At 37.3% G+C, this 26,074-nt stretch overlaps 1 protein-coding gene across 2 annotated transcripts; it reads left to right on the forward strand.

Moving 5' to 3' along the window:
* The first annotated feature begins 2,678 nt into the window (after positions 1–2,678).
* On the forward strand, positions 2,679–25,055 carry LOC148216660 (palladin-like). Of its 2 annotated transcripts, XM_088133796.1 has the most exons (6): positions 2,679–2,855; positions 13,956–14,015; positions 15,209–15,350; positions 18,071–18,094; positions 19,284–19,403; positions 20,183–25,055. In XM_088133796.1, exons 2-6 carry the CDS (start codon positions 13,956–13,958, stop codon positions 20,443–20,445), a joined length of 609 nt encoding a protein of 202 aa, XP_087989922.1. In that variant the 5' UTR covers positions 2,679–2,855; the 3' UTR covers positions 20,446–25,055. The 2 variants fall into 2 exon arrangements, with proteins under 2 accessions (XP_087989922.1, XP_087989923.1); XM_088133797.1 differs by lacking the exon at positions 2,679–2,855 and having other exon boundaries at positions 12,096–14,015.
* The last annotated feature ends 1,019 nt before the right edge of the window (positions 25,056–26,074 follow it).

Consider the following 26,074-nt stretch of genomic DNA (forward strand, 5'->3'; position numbering starts at 1 on the left):
AATACAATAGGAATGGTATAAGATGAAAGTTAAGCATGGATGAATAAATAAGGTGCTTAGTAAATGGTTCAACATTGAGTAGGTAATAAGACAAGAATGTGTGCTTTTCCCTTGGTTATGTAATGTTTTTATAAATGATTAAGGAATACTTGTAGTGGTGTTAACAGTGTTGAAGTTGAAGGCATGAATGTATGTATATTTTTATATGCAGACGATCCTATGTTTGGGGGCTTAAACCTGAATAACTTGTAAGGAATGTTAGATCATATGAGGAGAATGGATTTTAAAACTAATGTACCAAAAACTAGGACATTGTGTTTCACAGAGAAAATGGAGTGAACAATTGAAATTTATGTAAATGGCAAAATAATTTGAACAAATAGATTAATCTATAAAATTTCAACGTTTACTAAAGATGAGAAAGTAGAAGAGAAATTTTAAAACTTGCAAATGTCAGTAGAAAGGTAGTAAATCTGTTACAAGAAATTGATGGATGTAAGAAGAAGCAACAATCGTTGTGTATAAGAGCCTGCTTCTGCTCAGTTTATTATATGGAAATGGGAAATTGATACATTAGGAAAAACATAAAAGTAAGTTGAGTGCAGCGGGAATAGGATCCTTAACAAATGTGTATGGTAAAACAAGAAGACATAGAGAGTGATTGGTGCTGAATGAATGTAAACTGAATACAAACGTGAGTGACCAGTATAAAAAAATGTACATTGAGTTGGTTTGGGCAAAGAGAGAATGAATGAATGCAAAACAAATCTATGAAAGAAGAGTGAATGAATTGAGAAGTAGGGGAAGACTGAGAAAGTTGTGATGGGATAGAGTTGTGATTGTCCAAAAGAAAGAAGTGAGAGGTTTGAAAAACAAACACAATGCGTGAATCAATGTATTTTTTATTATTAGATTCATACCCCACCTTTATTCCGTATAACTCCAGGCACCCTACGAAATGCTTCTGCCTCCTATTTTCCCCATAACAACAAGCCTGTGAGGTGGAGAAAAAATGACTGGACCAAAGTCACCCAACTGGCTTTCATGCCTAGGAGAGGCCTAGAACCCACTGTCTCCCATTTTCCAGCCCAGTACCTGGACCATTACACCAAACTGGCTCCTCTCAGTTTGGAGAGAGCTTAGAAGAACCATGGGTGGTTTATAAGTACAGAATAGCATTGTGAGTAGGGTTGGTGTAAACTAGATGTAGCCATATTTCCTTTTCTTTTTCCTCTTTATGCATTTAATTTCTTTTTGCAATATGTATCCATGAATATATTAAAGGCAGTACAGTAATACCTCCGTTCACAAACGCTTCTGTTCACGAACAATTCGGTTAGCGAACAGCAGCGTTCACAAAATTTTGCTTCCATTCACGAACTCGACATCGGGTGACGAACACGACCTGCGGCCATCTTCCCTACTCTGACACGTGGTCGTGGCTTCCTCTAGGTGAGATCACGGTCGCAGACAGACACTTACTGTGAAGCTTTTTGGTGTGCTTTTTAGCACATACAGTACATCCAGCATGGCTCCAAAGAAAGTGCAGGGTAAGCATGGTGGTAAAAGGAAAGTGCAGAGCAGTAATGAAGGTGACAAGAATGTGCAGAGCAATAATGAAGGTAACAAGAAAGTGCAGAGCAAGAATGGTAAGAAGAAGGTTTTGAAGAAAATAACCATTGAATTGAAGAAGGAAATTGTAGAAAAGCATGAGTGCGGTATTCGTGTGACTGATCTGGCCTCGGAGTATAAGATGGCGAAGTTGACAATCTCGACTATTTTGAAGAATAAAGATGGTTAAAAAAAAATACATATGGTTCAGAGTAGATTAACCTTATTTACATTGAACCTTATGGGAAAATTTGATTCGGTTGGCAACCAAAATCAGTTGGCGATCACATTCGTAGGGGTCAGAACGGATTAACCTTATTTACATTGAACCTTATGGGGAAATTTGATTTGGTTCGCGACCAATTCGGTTCGTGACCAGAATCGTGGAACGAATTATGTTCATGAACCGAGATACCACTGTATATGAATGTTATTATGTGTTTTTTAAAATATACCATTTTATCCTCTCAGCAATCAGAGGAATCTGCTGTAGTTTACATCTCTCAGAAACAAAGACTTGGTCCAATATTTCTGACCCCATCTTATGCTGACTGGACATTATTACACTAAGCTATAATCCTGCCAATTATGGCTTACTCAATAAATCATGGGTTAGCACAGTATATACACTGAGTAATTGTGGTGCTGCTGATAATAGACTCATAACACGTCCAGTGTTCATAATTTTTTATATGAACAATTCATATCCAAGAGTTTAACCAACAAAACTTTAGAATTGAATCTCTGTTAGTTTCTGCATTTCCATTTATGGGCAAATAAATGCAAAACTGGTTGAATATTTTCTTTCACTGAGCCTGTTTCTTTTAGAAAAAAACTGTATAACAGTCTCTGTTGGTCTATATGCTGATGTCATCCATCTGATTACAGACCACGTCATACAGAATTGCATATGAAATGGCTCCATAATCACAGTTTGGCAATAACAACTCAGGCCTTGCTGTTTTGTCTCATAATCTTAAGTCAGCTGACCAAAAGGCCGAAATCTGAGCAGACCCTGAGGTCACTTCCTTGGTTTATCCCTAAGTGATTAGAGTGACACCCAGAAGCTCAAGCATCTACCAACAGCTTAGCCTGAGCACAGAGGAAGTCACCCTTTGAAAACTTTTATGGTGCGATTTGTAAACAACATTTTTCAAGGAGATAGATGAGTTTCGACAGGGATACGGTTGCACTGCAAAAGTCTTTGAACAGATTTTGTTTTTAACTGCTTATAAAACAAACAGGTAGGTACATGGCATGGAATGTTTCCGTTGAGCTAAGCAATATCGATCACATATCGGGGATTTCAGTTTAAACCCTAGCATTCATTCTAGGGTTTTGGAGGTGCCAGCCACCTTTCATGTCTCCGACTGAGATGACTGTGTGGCTCTTGTTTGTCTGCTCGAGTATAATTGCAGCCTGTCCGAAAAAACCAGAGCACTGCTTTCAAGCTTGCGTGTGTGGAGAGAAAGACATCTGCTTTAGCACTGCACTTGAACTGCTTGACAGGCCGGTCGATTTATACTCCATCAGCTGCTTCTATATTAAATGCTGCACACGTAGGTAAAATTAGAAATTAATCGGATCGGGTTTCCAAGGATGGCTTCTGCTATACATCCCAGACAGACCGGGCTCCATGGCCTGGCTTCCCAGCACCGAAGGAGAGATTGTTTGGCAGAAACGGAGGCCTCTACTATTCCATTAATCCCAGAAATCCACATCCCCTGGCTATCGAAACACCTCATTATGTCTGATGTGTTTGCAGCATATTTCGAGGCACGTCGCAATCTTCAAGAAAAAGAATCCTCAAAGGATACGATGTGGCCAAAGGCTAAATATAAACGTGCTGCTTTTATAAGACAGGTAACCTTTAAAAATAAAGCGTCCCACAGAGAATAGGGTCTTTGATGCAGCAATGGTTTTGGCTTTCAAACTATCTGGCCTTTGAAATGAGTCTTTTGAGCCAGTATTGTTTGTTAACCTACAAAGCCAGGTTTAAAAACTCAAAAGTAGCTGGGAAGAAAGAGCAATAAATCCCGTTACACAACAACAGGATTGGCACTTTTAGGATTACAGTCACAGGATCTATTCTTAGCTTCCCCGTGGCCCTCTGAAAGTTGTGAGTTACAATATCCATAATTTCCAGTAATTGCTGGTTGGGGTGATAGGAATTGTAGTTTAACGTTTCTGCAGGGAAGCAGGATGGGGAAAAGTGATATATTCTATTATCCCATTCTGTACTTTCAGGAGGCAAAATGAGGCAAACCTTTATATTTTTAAGGGATTCTGTTTAATATTTACTTGTAATGGAAATAACTATATATATTCCACCCGTGGCTACATGCATACATGATGGAACTGGTGCAGAGTTCAATTAAGTTTCCCTTTAAGACACATACACTAGCATTGTCCCTCTTTGACAAAACTGGGAGCCTTCTAATCTACCTTCAATGCGCACCTGGCTGGAATGGTTTTCATTAGTTTTCTCTTTTTATTTTCAAGTGGCTAGTATGTAGAGATTTTTTAAAAAACTTTCATATGTTCACATATCAGATGAGATCTAATTCAGCACTGTGCCACTAACTTCATTGCATTACTATGTATCAAGCTGTCTTTAATTATTAAGCCATTTTCTGATACTGATACAAGGATTGCTGCAAAATAATACATTTACCAAGGAATCCTCAATTACAACTCTAACAGGGGATCTCCACGAAAGTTTCTGGAACAGAAAAATACCAAAGTGGTTGTCCATTTTCAGCTGATGGAATGATTACAAGAGTTTCCTTCATGTTCAGCCTTTTTTGCAGTGCTCTGAAGAGGCAGATAATATTACTGCAATGTGCTGTGTGTAAGATCCACTCTTGGAGGCTTCTCAGAAGCTGCAGCAGGTGCAGTTTATGCCAGTTTAGCAGATGTGAGTTGTGGGGAACATATTATTCATCTTCTGCAGGAAGAAGCAATTCTGGCTTCCTAATTTCTTCTGCAAGCTATGGAACCTGATGTACCATCTGAAAGCCCTATATGGCTTGCATCTAAATTAAATTTTGTCTGAAATATTTGCAGTGTAAGGACTGAAGTTTGACCCACATAACTGGCATAGGCATTGGACTACCAAGCTAAGTATACATGATTGCAAAATAGGAAGTGGAGCCTGTCAATAGAGCTGTTCAAGTTTTGAGCCAGGATATGGAACTGAGAGCTGTGATTTCCAGGTTACAAGATCATAAGAAGAGTCCTGCAGGATCTGGCTATGGATTAGCCCAGCATTCTGAATCAAGCAGTGGCCAAGCAATGCTGGAGGGTGGTAGATCAAATATCAGATAATTAGATGTCTCCTAACCCAGGATGATTTCACCATGGAACTAAAATGTTTGCAACTCGGGAATAGATATAAGCTCTAGATGGTAAAATGGCTAGCTCCCCATTTTGTAGAATATTACTGTAGTTCATCTCAGTTTTGTGTCCAGCAAGTATCAGTGCCAGAAGATGGCAGAAACTGAACCTGGGCCCTTTTTTATACAAAACATGGGCTCCACACAGCAATGTTGGAGTTAAATGGATACTCCAGAAAGGAAGAAGCTTCTGTTTTTCGAAGGTTAAAGAAAAAAAGGCAGAAAAAGCTTTGTGCTCTAACACTTGTGTCAAAAATTGCAGGACTACATGTCAGATAGCAAAGGACTAACTTCTCCCAAATAGTCATGCTTATGACCAGTAAGCACAAGGTGACACAGAAGGCGGCAGGAGAGGGAAGTTCTGTGCTTTCTCAGTCCTTTAGTATCAGCTATGCTGGAGCTGCTGGAGTAAATTCCTATGGGAATTTTATTAATGTGTTTGGTGTATTAGTCCCCAGGTTATCTCGTTCTTCTGCTTTTATTGTATTAGGTGTATTTCAACTTGTACACAAGCCAGAGTTGTTATGAGTTGGGTATCCTTATAGATTAGATAGATAGCTCCCAAATAATAGAACTGCTAAACAATACAGTTTCTTAGTCCTTGGGATTGTTTTTATATCATCAATCGCCTATTCTACTGGGAAAAAAAAAACTCCTCCCAATAACTGAAAAATACAAGTATACAGGAATCCTAATTTTAAATGTTTGCTTCCTCTAAAAATGGTCATATTAATGGGAATGGTGCAAGTTATACATAACAATACAGTTTCTGTAATTGGCCTTCACTTAAAGCATTTTTTCAAAAAAGTGAAAGAAACATTGTAGCAGGCTAGTAGAGGATCCAGCTATCCCCAATTGATGTCCTTCAAACTTGTTGGGATCCCATCATCCCTAGCGAATATGGCTATTACATTTGGAAAGTATCAAGTTAAGGATCCAGTAAAGGTGAATAAAAACTTTCCATCTGATTCTTTTGGATTAACAAAACTCTGTTTTAATACATTTATATCTTTTTATCTCATTATGATAAAGTTTTGTGTTTTATGTTTCCAAATTGCCTAATTATTTCTTGAAAATAAGTCTTATATATTGAACTTTTAAAAAACTGAATCACACTATGCAAGAAACTGCCAAATTCCTAATTAAATATACAAGTTTCTTTTAGAAAAGTGATGGAATGTGATTTCCCAAATCATATCCAGAGTCAGTTGCACACTTTGAAATTGAACAATGGTTATTCAACAGTATCTGTCGAATACTACTGAAGGCAGCTGTCTTCTTTATCAGGAAGTTATAAAAATTCCTTTTCATGCCCCACACTACTAGAAGAAATGCTGGTTGCTTATCAGTTTTAAGAGATTGTCTGCTTTTCAATGTCTGGCAAAGTATTCCATGGAGCCTCCATAATATTTTCTTAACTCTCTCTGTATTACTTTTGTCCCTATCTTGGAGATAACATAATTGTGGAAACATCTGAGCTATTCAGGTAGTCGTCATTATTGTTTCTATCAACAGCATGATCGGTATGTACCTTATAATATTCCTGGTATTGGATTGCAAAGGTCCTCTCTCTTCATCTGGCAGAGTCTAATTCCGTCATCTTCACTAATGTCTAAAATTACACCAAGTAAAGGTTGCGATTTACGTGGAACACTGAGCTTGCTAAAAAGACTCCCTTAGGTACAAACGCTGGTATTTTTTCAAGGACATGACCAGTACAATACCAAGGCTACTACCAAAGCAAATTAGAAACTTCTGAGGTTCACGGACATGGAAAAACGGGGCAGTTTTGTTTCTCAGTGTTTGTATAATGTATATTTTATTCCACTAGCTGGGGAATGATTCTCTTGAATAATGTGAACTTTCTTCAAAGCAATTGTAATCAACTAGGGGCAGGCTTCTAGTGCCTTGCTTGTTGACAGCATATTTAATATCTAAAATTAGCAACTGAAGTCTGCCAGGAAGACATACCCTGTTATGTAGCAGTGGAAATCTTATTCCTTCACAACAAATGTATGGAGCAAGCTGTGATTACCCACTGGAGACTGAAATGCCCTCTGCACATGCTCACAGGAAATCTTAAGATATGGATGGGCAGCCTTGAGGGCTTCAGATCTAAATCCTGCTACTTTAATACAGTGTTTCTCAACCTTGACAACTTTAAGATGTGTGAATGGCTGGCTAGGGAATTCTGAGAGCTGAAGTCCACATATCTTAAAGTTGCCAAGGTTGAGAAACACTGCTTTAATATATGGCACACTCATTTGGCACTTGTGCTAATTTATATTGTTCCTATTATACTAGAAGAAAAGCTGCACTAGGGACAAGGAACAACTCTGGGCAGTAAAATGGACTTTACACTAAAATCCCTATCTAGATCTGAGGGCTGTGCAAATGTTATTCAAAAGGAAAAGCAACTGCAATAATCTATGTAACATATCATCTGGTTTGGATTTTATTCTTTCTTTTGGAATACATCGTGGGATGACTTGGAGCACTTTGTTAAGACAAGTAAGGCTCATAAAAGAGACTTCTTTTACTTTCTGGCTTACAGCTTCAATCATCGCTGCGTTCAAAGAGGGGCATTCAAAGAAAAGAGGAAGAAAGACTTACCAGGCAAAAGCAAAATCTCTGCAGAGCAAGTGCAGAAGGGTCTTTTCTTTCATAAAATTTACCTGGGAAGGAATTAAGTCTGGAAGTCATGTGCAGTGATCCCAATCTAGCTCAGGTCTCCATGCTCTTCATCTAATGAAGATACAAACAGTCAGTTTACCTGTACCCTGCACAACGAACATGGTATGTGTTTTTAGAAGCCCTGGAGAGTGGCCACCAGTCAGTGTGGGTAATGCATGGCTAGAGAGGGCTGAAAGACTGATTCCTCATAATACTGGCTTTTAAAAAGTGATTGGATATACATTCTCTTCACATGCAGAGAATGATGCAGAAGAAGATTCAATCTCTTCTTTAATGTTTCACTACAATGAGGTGTAACGCTCCAAAGGAATATCAACACCTTTGCACCTCCGTACTGTAAATTATCCACTCTGACTCTCCAGAAAGGGTCTCCCATACATGATCTCATCTACTGTCCCTGAAAACATGCTCCAGGAATTCAGCCATGTCCAGTTGTGAAACACAGTGGATCTGAGCCCAAATCTGCTTTTATGGTACCTAATTCATTTGGAACCAAGCTCTTCTTCTTGCTAAGCTCTGAGGGCTTGGATTGGGTTGATATTTATCTGTAAGGTGGGTGTTCCTGCTATGGTGAGGCTTCTCCTTCAAACTGAAGCCTCCTTCCCAGTTGTCAGTAGATTGCCAGTTAGGCAAAAATAGCAGGTGATCTGAGAATAATACCCACCCCTCGGGGGAAAGTTCTGTTAGCAATGGCCTCTTTGCTATGCTACCTGATCCATTGAGAATGGAAAATAGTATGTAGCAAATAGCTGACCTTGGGCACAGAAGCTAAACAGGGTCAGGCCTGGTTGGGACTTCTGAAGACTGGGAAGTAAAGCAATGGCAAACCACTTCCATATACTGTCAAGAAAGCTTCATAGACATCTTCCTGATGTCACCAGGAGTTGAGATGTTAAATTTGAATCCTGGCATAATGAATAGAAAATACTATGGGAAGTTGATATTAATGGCTGAAGCTGGGACAATTAAATTAAAGAGATATTTTTTAAGAGAACAGCTATCCTACCAAAGTACAGAATTATTTACCTGGGGGGGGTCCATATCCCAGCAGCATCTGTGTGATTCTCTTTTCATACTCTGGACTGAGGTATGGAATCTGAAGCCCTCCCAGTATGGCTGAACTTCTATTCCCAGGATCCCTTAGTAACAGCCATACTGGGACTGCTGGAAGTTTCACAGCTCTGGGTTAGAGGCAACTGCATCTTTGTTCCCAAAGGTGTTCTTTTTTTAATATTGAAAAAAGTATTTATTGAAAAATCCCTATCTCTATCTTAAGAGTGCCCATGACCTAATCTTGTCAAATGAAGAGAACATGAGGGGCATTATAGCAATGACTGATGAGCTTCAAACATGGCTTTGGGATTTGACTCCACTGAAAACACTTTTCAGCAGTTAGCTGTATTTGAACAAGTTGCCGAGCCCCTTCATTTTGGTAGTAGTGCTTTTTGTAATGTTTAAGGATATTGTCAGTTGCAAAATCCCCCATTCTTTCCTTTGCTGATAAAGGAGCTATTCTGTTGTTAAACTTTATTACAAAAGGGAGTGATGGAATTCTCACCAACTTAGCATATTCAGGCTGCAATCCTATGTAAGTATTTCGCTGAATTCTTTCAAAGTAACTCAAGAGTAAACTCACCTACAGGAAGATTCTTTAATTGCTGCTGGTGTGGATATGTGAAATAGTACCACCTAATAGTATATATAGTACTAGTATATATAATAGTATACTATATGAAATGAAAATATGAAACAGTAAACAGTAAATATGAAATGTTTAGAGAAGGAAATACTGTATATCTTAAGAGAAATGTAACCCAATGGTAGATTTTGAAATGTGATTTACAAAAGTTACAATAAAATGAAGTGCTACCCATGTTACTTATATATTAAGCATGGTGGCTGAATAATCCTCACGTTCTTGTCTTGATTTAAAAAGGCTTTATTTCTTGATGCCATGTGAGTCTTGCCTTAGGTATATTATTATTTACAGCTTTTCCTTGAACTCCATTATTGTCTCTTTGAGTTCCATCCAGCTACTGTGAAGTTTTGCTTTTCAAAGTCCCACTCTCCTTTTGAACTGGAGCTGCTTTTTGGTTGTCTTTTTATCTTTAATCCCTGACATTTTATGTGCTTCCATAAATAATAGATGATGATGCTCCCCCCTTCTGTATCTTCCTAATGACAGGGGTTCTACAGATGTTGGAGCATCTGGGTGGTTGAGAATAGAATCCCTTCAGCCAGAAGTGGAGTCAGTTCCCAGAAATCAGGATGAAACTATTTTGTCTACCCAAACCATGCTTGCTAGACTGGCAGCCTGTCCTCACCAGTTATTTACAGCATCACTAGAAGAGTCAAACTCAAATTTACCCCCTGACCTTGTTTTGTTCATATATTGCTTTTTTCCTGCTCTTTTCTGTGCTGCAAAACACAAAGGAACTAGGCATCCTTATACAAGGAAACTCCATTGTCACATCAGGGGCTGGGTTTTGCTAAGGATTACTAGTAAGGAAAAGATCTTAAAGCAGGAACATGGTGACTAGGAGCAGCCCTTAACACTGTGGGTGAGCAAGAGCCAAAGAGAGTGGACTTATGGTAGAAAGTGGGCAAGACTGCATCAAATGTGGAAGTAGCTGAAATATTCTGGGTGTGGGTGTGGGGGATGTTTGTTAACTGTGTTAAGCCTATGAAGGATGTACACCGCAGTTTTCATATGGTAGCTGTCTTAAAATGGCAGGAAACTACACCATGCATTGTCATACAGAAGAGTCTCCACGGCTGCTTGAAAAATGAGGACAAAAGATTCCATGCAGCCTGACCTAAACAATCCTCCTACTCAGTTTGAGAGCTGTACCATTAGATGTTCCACCAGGCAAAGCTTCTTCCCTCCCTATAGAACTGAGGGAAGGTTATTCACCACATGCCTACTCACTTTAAATTAGACACAAATATTTAATGGTATTTTTTAATTTAGTGTTAAATCCAAAGGGAGGTTAAACCAGCCTCATTGGTAGAGTTGTTTGTTTGGTCTGTATGGGTTAAAATGGGATTCTTTTTAGACCTGGACATGTGTTAAATATGATTATTGCTATTATTATTTTAGCGTTCAATTTGGTATATTATGGTTTGGTTTGGTTTTGATCTTTTGTGCATCATCCAGAGTCACTGCTGTAAGATGGGGAGCTATACAAATGGCTTAAATAAATACATGAATAAAATTATACTGGTCAGAAAGCCCCAGCCTTGGATAAGTGTAGATTTACTTCTAGACCCAAAATTTGTGGGGTTGTTAAAAAATAAAGAGTATACTACGAAGCCCAGCATAAATAGTGTTTCAGTTTGTGGAAGGGCCAAACTTATTTACATTTTCATTTTTTCAGTTTTGTATTCCACGGCATTGCCGTAGTACAGTGCAAAGAAAGATTGTTTCATCCTACATAATTGGCCAATAAAATGACTGTTTATTGCTTCATTTATTTATTTCCCCCTTAAAGAAGACATGGAAGACCGTCAGTCTCTCCCTGACTATTGGCTCCCCAACCAATAAGAGTTCAGCAGCAACAATAAAGAATGACATGTTTATTTCATTTTAATTCGGCCATTATCTGTTATTCCCCAAATAGTAGGTTAACATTTTCATTTTCTCTTTATCTTAACTTAAAATGATCTTAGACAAAACCCCTCAAATACTGAGCCAAATGTTGGAACTCCGGTTTGTCTTCGTAGACTTCCTCCTCTTCCTGTTTAATCCTCCTCCCATTGGAACCAGAATTGGTTTAGCTTGGACATCAATCAGTGGGAGGATTAGAAGCCATCATGTGCCTTCCCTGGAGCTTAGCCATTTGTCATCTTCTTCCAAAGACATTTAAGAAAGGACAGTTGGATCAAAGCAGTGACTTAGTATAGACATGGAAAATTCAAAACATCCACGGATTTAAATGCCTTTCAAGTCGTTGGGGAGAAGTGTAGCAAGAGATTACATAGATTTCTTTTTATAAAATTATGCTCAAGCAAAAAGCAAATGTCTTCCCAACAATAGTTTTTACATGTATTCATTGAGAAGTAGGAAATTTCAGGGAGGTACGATAGTATGTTTCTTTGTGAGGGAAGAGCTCTGTACATTTGTTCACAAGCAAACAATGCAGCCATTCAGTATGCCACTGGAAAGCTGTGGTGGCAAAATTAAGAATTACCCAGTTCTCGCCGTGATTCTCCAAGTGGTAGAATGTTCCTACATGGATTGTGGAACCGGTTAAAGTGATTACTAGAGTGTACAAACTGTCCACAATTTTTTTCTTTTATTTCTTTTATTTCTTTTTTTTTAAGAATAATATTTTTATTATGCTGTGAAACATACACAATACATAATATTATTTCAACACAGTGGTATTTCTACAGTATTGACTAAGGATTATTTATACTCTATGTTTACATAACTTAGACCATTGAAGATTAAAAAAGATAGAAATGTTATATCAGTATGAATTATGATTTAAAGTGTCAATGTTAATGAGCATAAGATTATTTAGCTTTTTCATCCAGAATTGAATATAACATTAAAAAACTGGTGCAGATTGCATCAAAGTATTTGTTGTACAATAAAGGTTTCTGTCTTAAGATGGGGATTCTAACAGGTTGTTTTGTATTACAACATATTGCAAGAGAGATTTGCTACAAATAATCACTACAAATAATATTGTCCCAATCCTAATGGATATTATCATCTCACAATGCCTATATAAATTGGATCACTTTCAACCAACTTGATTTGACATAACTTGGCTTGAGATATAACATGAAATTGAGTAGATATGCCCTATCTCAAATCATCTATCAAGTCTACTGACTGATAGGAGTTTAACATGGAAATTGTTTATTGCACCAAATCATGACTTCTTTAACCATGGTTTACTAAATATACTGTAATCAGTTGTGCTTACATACCTTGTTAAGCCAAAACAAAACCAACCAAAAATGCTTAGAACAATCTCAAAATATCAATACTCCTGTTTCACATCCAGTTGTATGTTTTCAGTACTATAGTGGTCTTGGTTACTTAATGGTCATCAGTGAGAGACCTCATTTATTAACTTGCAAGGATGCCTGAAGATACCTTGCTCAATCTTCATGGAGGCAGGTACATGATTTGGATCTGCATATGTTGTGCTGGGTGGTGTAGCAGCTTTTGCTATGGACTTGACTACCACTCCTCTGCCATGCAGTGTGCTACAGAATCAGCATACTATAGCTTGTGGGAGCTAAATATATTCATCTAGCATCTAGGACTATTTTTGCTTGTTGCAAGTTGCATAGCTTATGCAGGACTGCAAAAATTCGGGGCTTATAGCTCACAGTATAGATGAAAACACTGTTAACTTAAAAGTTAGCCCACTTCTCATCTCTTCTTCTAGGTTTTGCAGTATGTAATTTAATTGGTCTTTGTTATTTTAGACATGACAGATTGACGGCTTAGGAATGGAGGAGTCTAGTGAATTACAGATATCAAAATATCTGTATTAGTTCAAACAGGTTATTTTTGGATTGCTCAACACTCTCTGTGTTAAATGGGCAAGAGTTTAAATAGAAGATAAAGATAGGTTAGAAGTAAAGGAAGTTTTCTGTTTTGAAATTAATCTTCTACAACTTGCTTTTTAAGTTATTTGTCGTAAAGTCATCTCAAAGCAAAGCTGTATCCTGTTTATTTTTATCTGAAATTTATTTTAATCTGAAACAAAGATTACTCTGCTCATGAAAAAGGAAATATACAGCAGTTTTCTTTATCTGAGGCAAGTTTACTTTTGAAGTTAGAATTCAAACTATCAGTAGAATTTGGGGGGTGGGGAATATTAAAGTTTATAGCACTTTCCTATTTTGTTTTGTTCTTACCCAGAATTTCTACAGGTGATATACTCAACCCTAAGCTTTGCATTATCTTTCAGCAACCACTTCAACCTACTCAAGGCTGGTTGTGCTGGTATATCTAGGGCACAAATTTCATGGTGAATAGCCATAAATATATGACAGTTGTTGCCGTATATTTTTTCTTCTTTTAAATAATTTTGTGAACTAGATAAAGGGATTATTTTCCCTAAAGTGCTTAAATAAAGGTTTGCAAAAAGACTTTATCATAATTAAGTATTTCAATCCCAGGTAATACAATTTTTCTTACGTTTATCTGCAAGTGGGGAGAAGGATACTTAGCCATCAAAGTTCTGTACATTACACTTTGTGATTGCAGCATATTTCATTTTTTTACAGATGCAGAACCCTTCCCAAATGATTGGATCTGCCAATGAAGCAGCTCCTGTGTTCATAAAGGTAAGAGATATAATCTCAGTAATAACTTGGATTCAAAGATCTCCCTGTGGTATATGCAGAAGCCATTACTACTTAGACGGAAATGTCACTGTTCTCCTGTCCATCTATCATCTCTTGAAAACAGGCTCGCCTTTCCCATCTCCAGTAGGCCTACCACATCTGGACTGCAAGGATCCAGACAACCACTAGGTAGCAGAAAATATATGCAGAAAACTCAACTCTTGGCCGTCATCTAGAATGGTCATCCAGGATTTTGCAGCCCAGATATAGTAGGTCTAATCACCAGACATGCTCATCTTTGGTATCTCAGAAAGAGATAAAGGCATGGTTGAGTGTCAGAAAGTATTTGCATTCAAATCAGTGTTGACTCCTGGCAACTTGCAAAAAACAAGTCCCTGCAGTTTTCTTGACAAGGTTTTTCACAAATGGTTTGCCATTGCCTGCTTCCTAGGGCTAAGAGAGAGTGATTGGCCCAAGGCCACCCAGCTGGCTTTGTGCCTAATGCAGGACTAGAACTCACGGTCTCCTGGTTTCTAGCCTGATGCCTTAATCACCGGAGAGGGAAATTTCAAAAGCCATTGTCTCTAGGGATTATTGGAGTTTGAAACAGTGTGGTGAAGTGATTAAGGTGCTAGAGTTAGAGTGGAGTACTCAGATTTATTTCTGTCTTCAACCATGGAAGCTCATTGAGTGACTCTGGGCCTCTCTCAACACTACCCACCCTTAGGGGAGGAATGGAGGAAGGAAGGCTATGACACCACCCTCAGCATATTTCCTTTTCTTGGAAGAAAGGTGAGATATAAATCTAACTATAAATACAGGATAAATAGTCCAAGAAATCTGGAGGCACAGTTTGTGGAAAACTGTTGTAATCACCCACTTGGGAATAAGAGTGATGGTATTCAGTGGCTTTAATTTTAAATAGATGCTTATAAGGCTACTTTGCACTTCATCCAGTTCAACAAACTTTTTAAAAAAGAAAAGATTATTTTAAACAATGTTATTTTCTTCCAATTTTGGCCTAAACACATGAAAATGCTCTATAATTATTTACTTAAAGAGGTTTTTTTAAATTCAAAACCGCATTAATCCAATTTCTCTCTCAAAGGAAAAATTAAACTTAAGTATGTAGAAGTTTGTTTCATAAATAGCACCTTTAATTTTTTAAATTTTTGTTTTTTGTAATCTTTCAGAGCCCACACAATATTACAGCCACTAAAGGCCAGCTGGTGGTGTTTGAGTGTCGAATACAAGCCTCCCCCACTCTTCAAGTTCGCTGGTACAGAGACTACAATCAAATCATAGATTCTGCTGACTTCCGCATATTAAGAAAAAGTAGGCATTTTTGTTCTTCAAAAGCCCTCCACCTGGGAGACAACTTCTATTTTATAAACCATAATCTAAAAATGTGTATCAGAAGGGAAGAAGTAGAATATGTGATTGTTTGAATTGCAAGAACCTGGTCTTCCTTGCTTGATCCCAGTACAGTAGATGGGGGAGATGGTCTTGGGGGCTTTAAAAATATGCCTTCACTTGAAGACCTTCCAAATCTGGACATGGAAACTAGTAATCATGCTAAAGTACAGATGAACCTCCTTGACCCATATTTTATTTCTGTTGCTAAGGGTTAATTCAGACATTACCCTGTGACAAAACTCTTTCTGCAGGGCAGAGATTGGCACGCATCCTTTCTCAGGAACACGAGACATGACTGTGGCTGGAGAGGCCTGTACAAAGAGTTACTCAAAACATGGCATTCTCCTCCCAGGGAGAAGAAGATGAATGACATAGAACATTTGAACATATTCAAGTTTCTACCATGAAACTTGCTGCCAGACCCTGTATATTTTTACTCAGATTAAATCTGCTAATTTGCAGTGAGATGAGTTCTTTTGTAAACATAGACACAACTACTGTCTAACGAGGTATCACAACAGTGTGTTGCTGCTGATCCATATCTCTCCCATGTGTCCCCATCTGTAATATCTAATAAAAGAAACACATAACTGAGTCATGTTCAGCTTTCCCCTGAACATAATGCAAGCAGCAGTTGGTAAATGCAATTTTGTGTGTGTGTTTTTTAGCTAATACTGAAGTGGAGGAAATGTGGACTGACAGCAGACTTCACACATAAAACTAATCTATAATGCAATTTGTTTGTTTTTAGCTCACTGTGATTTGTATATGGTTGCTTCCTTGAAACAGGCTGGCATATCACAGTAAAGCAAAAATAAACTAGATGAACTGTGGACTAATATTACATGTGAACTTGACCAAAGTTTAATTATACTCTAAAGAACTTTAACATTAAACTTTTGGTATGGGACAGGACTTTCAAGAAAATCAGATAATTTCTGGATCATCAGACAGGTCTATTTTCACATGACATAAAGAAGAAAAATAACAATACAATTATATGCACAGATGCAGATCCTCTAAAATGTTAATTGATTCAAACATAATGTGCCCTGGATATTCCAGTATAAAATTATTAAGAAAGAATTATCTTGGTCTACAGACTCATAAAAAAACAGCAGTCTTTTATTGAAAAATATATGGTTGAGATGATATAAATGGAGTTGGAACCCAGTCCTGAATTTGTCCCACCATTAAGAGTTCTAGCTCTTCTCCAATAACATGTCTTTCTGACTCGCCTGCTCTCTGTAAGATATGTAGAACAGATACAGAGGTAGCAACAAGGGGGGCTGAGCAAAGCAAAGGAGAGACCGCAAATCAGGCATTAAAATGAAAACAAATGTGTTGTATTAGGTGACAAGTAGAAGAGATTAAAAACCAATAAGATGATTAGCATGGAATGCAAAACTTGTATGGCATTTCAGACGGCATTTGTACAGAACCCATACTTCATCTCAAATGTCCTTTAATACGATAGACATTCCACTTAAATTATCCAAAGTTTCCATTCACAGGTGGGGATCCATATCAGTAAGGCTACCCTTATTATGTGTTTACTAGGCTGGAGGGTTTCATGTTAAAATATATATTTGCATATTTTACAGTATTTGCTAGGATCATCTGAAGCACCTGTTTAGTTCTTGGCACTCCAACAGCAGAAGTATTACAACATCCATACTTCCAAGTGCTGTTTTTGCTATGCTGGGCATTACATATAGATCTGTTCCAGGCTCATTTTGCCTTTTGTGGGTCTGAAAAAAATTAATATATAAATCCCCTGGACCATCAGCCTATAAGGATGTAAGGCCGATCCTGCTGGATTAGGCCATGCACCTACCCAATGAAGTATTGTGTATCACATAATAGCTAACCAGATTTATACAGGAAATTCAAAAGCACAGACAGAAGGGCAAGAGCCTTTGCTGATTCAACTATCTACCATGATAACTTTATTAGTTTCTTGAGTCTCATAGTTTCCACTGCACACTATTAGAAATAGAAGGTCCATTCACATAATTCTTGTGATTCAAAGTCAAGTACTGAATTAACCTCAAAGGCCTACCAAAAGCCAAAATATGAAGCACAATATAGGTTCTCTCTTTAAAAAAAAGAAGAAAAGAATCTTTCACCAGAATTGTTCTGAGGCTCATTCTATCCCTTCTGGCTATTTCCTGCCTTATCATAGCAATATTTTCTTTTCCTCTTAGGTGAAAGGATGTTTATGGGTAAATAGCAAAATGGCTGATCAGAAAAGGATTCAGCCACCCTTCTCTATTACTATTCCTCCACTGAATCCTGCAGCCCTAGATACTGCTTTGGGATCAATGCAGAAGTCAGATAAATGAATTTGTAATGCCAGTGTGTTGCTTCAAGATTTAATAAAGTGATTTGCAAAGCAGGATGGTCAGATGCAAAATGGGACAGAATTCTTGCCTTTTCTAATAGTTGTGTGTAGGTCCGAAGCTTGGAAAGGGATAGAACCTTTGCCACCAGCTGGCCCCTAGTGGGTTCTGTGATTGTGGATGTGATCTGCAGTTGTGATCATTTTCTTTGAATATTTGTTTTACGTTTCTACTTTCTGAATCCACAAAATAGTTGTTCACAATTACATTCTCTGTCTCTTTCTCTGTCTTCAACAGAGGCATGCTCATCCATGGTCCCTGGTAAGTAATTTTAAATAAAATCACAAATTGCAGAACGCTGGGAACATGACCCATGATACGAATCCAGCTAGTAGACTCCGCAAGGCCTGGTTCAAGATAGACACACGTCTACACTACTTGCAAGTACACAATCCTGTGTCACTACGCACAGGATTTTTTAAGCTGGATGTGAAAAACAACATTTAGCAAGTTACAAGTTGCTCGTGTAAGCCATGAAAAATTTAGCAGGTTTCAAGTGGCAAACTGTTAAATAACATCCACCTAATAGTTAGGTTCTTACATACTGTGGAAGCCATATTTGTTTCTAGCTCAGTCTCAGATGTTTGCTTGGCAATCAGTCCCACTGATTTCAATAAACTTATTCTCAAATCTGTAATTAGCACACAATCTAGTTGACTGCTTTCCACTTTCTATAAAGTCTAGGGCTACCAGATTTGATCTACAAAAATTACTAGATAGTAGCAAAGGGTTAGAAGCTTGTTTTCTGCCATCTAGTGGTTGTTTGGGGGTTTGCAACCTAGGTCCTGTACTCTACAGGTAGTCCTCATTTAGTGACAATTGGGACCAGCAACTCGGTTAAGTGGTCACTAAGTGAAACCACAACTGTGCTTATGATCTTACTTCAGCTTTCCTTTGCTGTACAGACCTGTTAAGGTCGTAAATATCAGGACTGGTCGCAAAGTTACTTTTTCATCACTGCTATAATGGCAAAGTTGCTAAATGAGGCAGTCACTAAACGAGGACTACCTGTACTACATTCACAATGCTTTGCATTCACCAAGACAAATCTGTAATAGATTCAGTTCTGTCTCTGAGGCACTATTATGGCAGTATTTGTTCAAACTGCAATTGCTGTTTCTTGGGCATATGATAATGTAATGATAAAGCTTTGTTCTATTCACTGTGTAGTCATTGTATGTGCTGATTGCTTTTGGTTGTCCCCCCCCCCCCCGTTTCTTTAATAAATGAGCCTCACATGTTGAATGCATTGTAGGTGTGAATTAGGAACACAATCTATAAAGCTCACCTACTTAAGTAGTTTTGGTTTTTCATCTGGTAACTGGTTTCTTTTTAGTAGTATATTGTGAATTTACATAGAAGAAGATCAATTCCTACTAATGTGAGTAGGGCTGTGATATGACTTTGTGCTTGTCCATTTATTATCTCATTAATCTTTTGCTTTTCTCAGAGGAAGTTTGTTCCTTGGTGATAACAGAAGCTTTTCCTGAAGATTCTGGAATATATATATGTATTGCTGAAAATGATTTGGGGGCTGTGGCATCCAGTGCATTTCTTTGGGTTTATCCAGGTATGTCTGGATTCTTTTCCTTTGAGGTCTGGACTAGAGAATTTTCACATAGCTTTTAGAAGTTAGTAGCATCATGTGCTAAGAAGCCTCACATTTATTTCTTTTACTGATTTAATTTATAGCTTTTATGTATCATTTTTCATTAAAGAAAGCTCAGAATGATTTTTTTCTCAATGCTAGGCAGGCAAAATATTGAGACTCCCACACAAGCTCTTTGGAACATTCCAAACAAGAATACATACATAAATACATACATACATACAACACTACATTTATACATAATTAAGTGTACACAGCTAGTAAAATGTACACACCTACAATGGAGGTTTCATTCAAGTGAAGTCATTTTAAAAAATTACATGAGGACTTTTTAAAACCATTTATTTATTTATTTATTTATTTATTTATTTATTTATATCAAATTTGTCACTGCCCATTTAATTGAAAAGTGGCTCTTATTTTCAATCTTTACTTATTGAAACAACTTACCTTGCTTCTCTTTTACTAGCTTTGGGTTATATATTCATTTCCTAGAGATTCTTATCCAAAGTGTCTGTTTTCTACATGGCTACGTACTGTTTTTGCTTCTTTACTATTGAATTTCACTGAAATATCAAAATAATTTGAACAAAGAAATAGGGTGGAATTTCCCAGATGAAAATAGAAATTGCTATAAAAGCTTTCTGAAATCACTTTTCCATCTCAAACAATGATTGAGGTACAGAGCATCACCTTGGGTTTTATTTTTTATGTATGTCACCAACGGCTGTATTTTTCAGGAACAGAAGAAACTGGAAGTTTTGAATCTGCTCCCTTGTCGTCAGATATGCTAACCAGCATGAACATCAATTCTGCACCAGACAGCCAATTTGTAATGGGAAGAGAGGCAGAAGACAAATCTTCTGATGCAGGTGGACAAAATGCCTCTGGTTCAGCAAATGAAATGGAACATGAAAGCTCCCAGTGGCAGAATTATAGCAATCAGAGCAACAGTTTCCCTGGTATTTATGAAAATCCCTTCGACAATTCACATTATTGGTAAGTCAAGCAAAGATTGTTTCTTCAATCCATGTCAGTTGCTTTTGCTAGAAACTATTGCAAACATGCATGGATTTTTAAAGGTCTGTTGCTGGTTAGTTGGTTTGTATGCTTATATTAAATTGTTCTGTAAGTGTAGGCATGCTATTACGAAGAAGTTTGGTGTGTACATTTTTTCATATAGGTGAATTAAGACATTGATTACAGAGATTTCTGAGCCAGCACAAGTTGCAATACAACATAACGACACGCAAGGACTGTCACAAACAGCTTCAACTGGCCATAGATCTCTTGAAAGATTATTATTCTAATTCCCCACTGCTAAAAAAATCATATACTTGGCCATTTTGCATGACTAATAAACATGAATACAGAAATTATTCTCCGCTATAGTAAACACAGCTTGAACCCTTGCCCAGTCTGCTAAATAGGTAACCCAGTAATCTTACAATGTATTGCATGGAGCATCATCAATTTCCTGTGATGGAAAGCAAAATGTAGTTCAGTAGGTTTGATTATCCTATTTCTGGAATTGACAATCAACAATTTAAATGTAACTACTTGATTTGAGCACAACACTACAACCAAACCGTAAGAAAGATTAATTTAACAAATTCTATGTAGAATGATTAGAAATTTATCTTCGCACAACTTGGAAGTTACCTGTAAGTTTTATTCTGAACACACGAAAGTTGAGGCTGAAGCAAGTTTGCCATATTCATCTAATAGTAATATAAACAACTGGAACAGGGAATTGTCCAAGCTAAAGGCGAGATTATATGATGTCTGGTGTAAAAAAATATTTACGTCAATCAGTTTGTAAAATAGGACTGGAGATTAAGCTCATTTGAACTATCCTGCAGAAATTCTATACCAAATCACTGACTGTTAATGAGCTAATTTTCTATTAGTTAAATGTTAATTTTAATGCATTAAGCCTTAAGATAGACTCAAACAATCTAGCATCTGCTCCCACAACCCTTGCAAAGCACTGGGGGTCTAAATTCAGGGCAACATCTTGTGGCTTGTTCTGAGATATATATTTATTGGTAGATATTACATTATTGGATACATTATATCTTTGTAGATTGGGTACGCACTGTAAAAGTTACTGAGAAAAGAACAGGAAGCTAGATTCACAACAAAGGAGGTCTTGTAGCATGACCTTGAACAGCCTCACCCCTTCATTTCCCTCTTCTTTTCTCCAGAAATCCCTTGGCAACAGATGACACCAAAACCAAAATGCAATTGTTTTCTGTTTCTCTTTGCCCATTTTTGTCCAAAACTGAACAAGTTTCACACCTTTCCTGTACTATGCTGAACATTAGCAAATAGCAGTCTGCCACACTGATTGCTCAACATAGAGCACCCATTTCTTGGCAAGGTTTTTTGGAAGTGGTTTGCCACTTCCTCCTCCTATGGCTGAGAGAGAGTGACTGGCCCAAGGTCACCCAGCTTTGTGCCTAAGGAGGGACTAGAACTCACAGTCCCCTGGTTTCTAGCCTGATGCCTTAACCACTACACCAAACTGACTCTCTCCATTTTAAGTTACAAAACATTAAATTTCACATAACTATATTGCTTGTTTCAGACAAATAGATTTGTACACATTAATTTAAATGAGCTACTGCTGAAGAGGTTTAGAGCAGGTAAATTGGAAGGGAGGAGTGTACTTTTCCCTGTTCCAGCACTGAAACAGGACTAGATGGTTAATATCAGTTATGATAGACATGGCTGAAAATAACTTGAGACTGCTACTTTCTGTATATAACATGAACTAATTTAAACAGAATTAGTAATCCTTGCAACAGCTGTTTAAAACCTATTTCATAACTGAATCATATGGGAATCTAGAATCCAGTTTTGATCATAAGTTTGCCTTTAATAAATTCCAAAGATGATATTAAGATGTCAACTTACAGACACAGCTATAGAAATAATTCAATTCATAGTGCAAAAGGATCATCAATTTTTATTCAGCTTCAATGAAACAAGATTAGACAGACAGATGGACACAACAACAGACTATTATATGGAATAATATATATATATGGATATGTGTGTGTGTGTGTGTGTGTGTGTAATATTATCAGCATTAGCTCTTGGAATTAAGTCTCACTGATTTTGAGCCCTTTTACAGGGAAATAAGTATAAACAAGTGGCACGTGTTATACTGAGGGCTGCTGTTGAGGGTTTTACTTGCTATACTTATTCCCCACTCTACCCCACACACTCATACCAGAGTTACTATTCCATAGTCAACCTTCTATCAGTCAATTTACATTCCATATGTAATGAGCATTTACCAGCTTATTTTGAGATTTTTTTCCCCTAAAATCCCAAATGCAGAAGAAAATCCTAAATGGCTTTTAGGGTGGTATTGAACAGATATCCATGTGCCCTTCCTACTTGTATTAACGTACTGACTTTTTTCTACAGTACTGATGTCCCTAGACAGCTTCTCCTGTGCCTGAATATGTTTTATAGCAGTTTGTTACTGTGAATCAATAATTATCCAGTTAATATAGTTTTTTTCTATACTGTTCTGATATCATTGTAGCATCCTCCTTCCTCTGTTTCCCAAAAGCTGATTGTCTTTTCCTTTTTTCTGTCATGCAACATTTTATATTGCTGGATCCTTATAGGGAAGAGTTGTACTTTCCCTTAATTCTCCTTTTGATCTACAAGTGCACATAGATTTAAACTGGTAATAAAAATGATCATGGAATGAAATCCACCCAGAGTCATTGAGAGTCAGGTGGCATACAAGTTTAATAAATTATGATGATGATGATCAGAATCACTGTGACAAATTTTTAGAAAAGCAGCACAAATGATTGTGTTTATTTCATTAGGAATCCTGGAACGTAATTATATTTGCATGATTCTTTTAATGGACAACAGAGTTCTTAGAAGTTATACTATGCAGTACTGTTATATTTTTGGCTGGCACCAGTCATCCAGAACAGGAAAACTTTTTATAATGACGGTCTAACTTAAGGCATAGCAAACCTAGCTCTGTTCGGTCATGGCATCTTGCACATGAGTTTAAAGTTTATTTTGGGGTTCAAAATATTGAATTCATAGGTATCAGCTGTGGAGTCATCACATGTTAAAGCTCTACTAGAACATAGCTTTAAGCCAAATGTGATGCTGGGCAACTGGCAGGGGAAAGTCTCCCTATGCCAAAGATGCTAATCTGGCACGGCCCAAACTTTATTTGGGGAAGCAGAATGTCACAAACCTAAGTGCCTGATTTACTTATAGAGACTAGGAACCAAGTTGAGCCTCTTTCCTTTCCATTCCTGTCTTCATCCACTCACCCACTGATAGGCAAAGAGCTGCTCTTTAACAGATGTCTGGTTCTTTAAAATCAGTTTTCAAGTAAATAGGTTGACTTCCTGGGAAGTCAAAGGTTCTAGACTTAACAAAAGAGAGAGATGACCTTTAACATTCTCATGGCATTTTATGAAACTGATGATTACAGTACAATGTTCTCCTACAGTATTCCTACTTCTGACAGAAAAGCCTTCATTTTCAAAGGGCGCCCATTGTCTTTTCATAATCACATTTAAGAAGGAATTTATGTTTGCAACCAATTAACATTTGTAGAGATGTCCCAATCACTGCTATACAAGTCACAGTTCAGTTCTATTCAGGATTATTTTTATTTTTTTATCCTTCATACTTTTCCATCTCAGGAAAAGAGAAGAACCAAAGAAGGTGTCAGGTAATTTTGGTGCGCGTATTAAAAAAAATACTGAATCAAAGCAGTAGTACTTTTATATATATTTTGAGTATATCTGAACTTTTTATTTCTTCAGTTGCAGTTCAAATTCTCTATGGAAGGGTTGCAGAGTAGCCTTGTTTCAATTTTTTGGCTAGTTCCAATTCCTACAGAAATTTGCTGTCCTGTAACAAATAGAGCAAGCTGAATATATTAAATTGTGCAGCTGAAGGAAACAATGTGGCCTAGCAAAAGTGCAGCCTGAGTATGCTCACTCAGAAATCAGTTAGGGTCGTGGATATTATTATGTGCACACATGCTAAGGGGTACAATTTTACAGTAAAGTTTTAGACAGGAAATTAAAAGCTACACTGCAGTGCAGCTACACTGAAGAATAGCTTGAAGAAAGATCATTGCCATACTCCATGCAAAGGAAGGGAATATTTATTTCCTATCTTCTATCTGTTTTGAACCTGGGGTTTTAGCCCTGCCTCTGATATCATCTGACCTTGCCCACCAAGTCTGTTATGGAAAGAACATGCTCTTTGGCTCAATTCAGTTCATTTCTGGCATAAATACTGCTAATGTAAAATCATGCAGTAAATAATGTTTAGGGAAAGAGAGGAACCTACACAAACAATGAACACTTTCATCTGTTCATCTTAAAAGAGGGGTTAGAAGCATGGCCAGAAGGGTACACCAGTCTTAGAGTTGTGGATATTTTATGCAGCCCTGCAGCCCTCGTCATGAGATCATTACACAGATGAATGGAAAGGGATCCTGTATATCACAAAACTCCTGGCAGAGATTATTAATCTATTAATATTAATGTAGGTCTATATGTAATTCCTTCCATTTTTAGGGTTTCTTTTAAGTAAAACTAGGATAAATTTAGAAATGTTTGCTTCCTCTTAAATATTTTCTTTAGTATCCAAGCTCCTTCCTTATAACTACAGTTTTGTTGTAATAAATAAAAGCTTGTATTATATTTACTGCTCAGTTTGGTGAATGTTCATATGGAAGTAAATTCCATTTATTGAGTGCAACATGATCCCTGGTAAGCTTGCACAGAACTGCAACTTAATAGGTTTTTATATCGTTCAAACAAATGTAAGCAGATTTCTCAAATAGCTCTGCAAGGCTACTTTTATAACATGTTCCAAGTTTCATAATCACATTTCCTCACTTCTCTGTATTTGTGTAAATTCAGCAATATGCTAGTGGTAAATTGGATCAGAGGGTCACCTTCCCCTTATGACATTTTCTCCCATTAAACTGCTCTTTTCCAAACCATTATGCATAGAGAGAGAAGAAAAACTGGTAGTTGTATTATTGGGGAAGGATGATTTCTATTGAAAGAACAACGTTTAAATTATGGGTTTGGGTTTCCTCTGCACATGGCAAAATAAATCACTTTTAAAAGTGAAACTTAAAGTAACTTATTCTAACATCTAACTCAAATATAATACTTAATTTGCTTAGCAGTACATGAGATTTTTACAGTACATGCCTCTGGGACATTTTATAGGAATAAGCCCTACATGCTATAATTATAATGGGAACGATACCAAGAAAATCCATCCCAAAGAGTCTGTGGACCAACAGAATGTACATTAACGTGTAAAATATGCTATTTACTTCAGCACCTCCACTGCCAGTCCTATCAAAGACACCAGAACAAAATTCCAGATGACTGTCCCCAAGATTGGTACTTAATCCTGAAAGCAACGTAAAGACCCTCATAAATTTGTCAATACTGACTCTGATTGGAAGATGAGCACCTAATCACAAGTAGGTCATAGGCTGAAAGGAGCTTCTCTTCTTCCTGCAAGTTTGATGCTAGTTTACCCCATGCTTCTTTCATTGCGAGTTTCTCCGGAACAAACTGGCAAACACTCTATTTGGT

This window comes from Python bivittatus, unplaced genomic scaffold (assembly GCF_059951505.1).
Source record: "Python bivittatus isolate LINGU-HERP-01145 unplaced genomic scaffold, Pbiv_v1 ctg000080_np1212, whole genome shotgun sequence".
Classification (NCBI taxonomy): Eukaryota; Metazoa; Chordata; class Lepidosauria; order Squamata; family Pythonidae; genus Python; species Python bivittatus.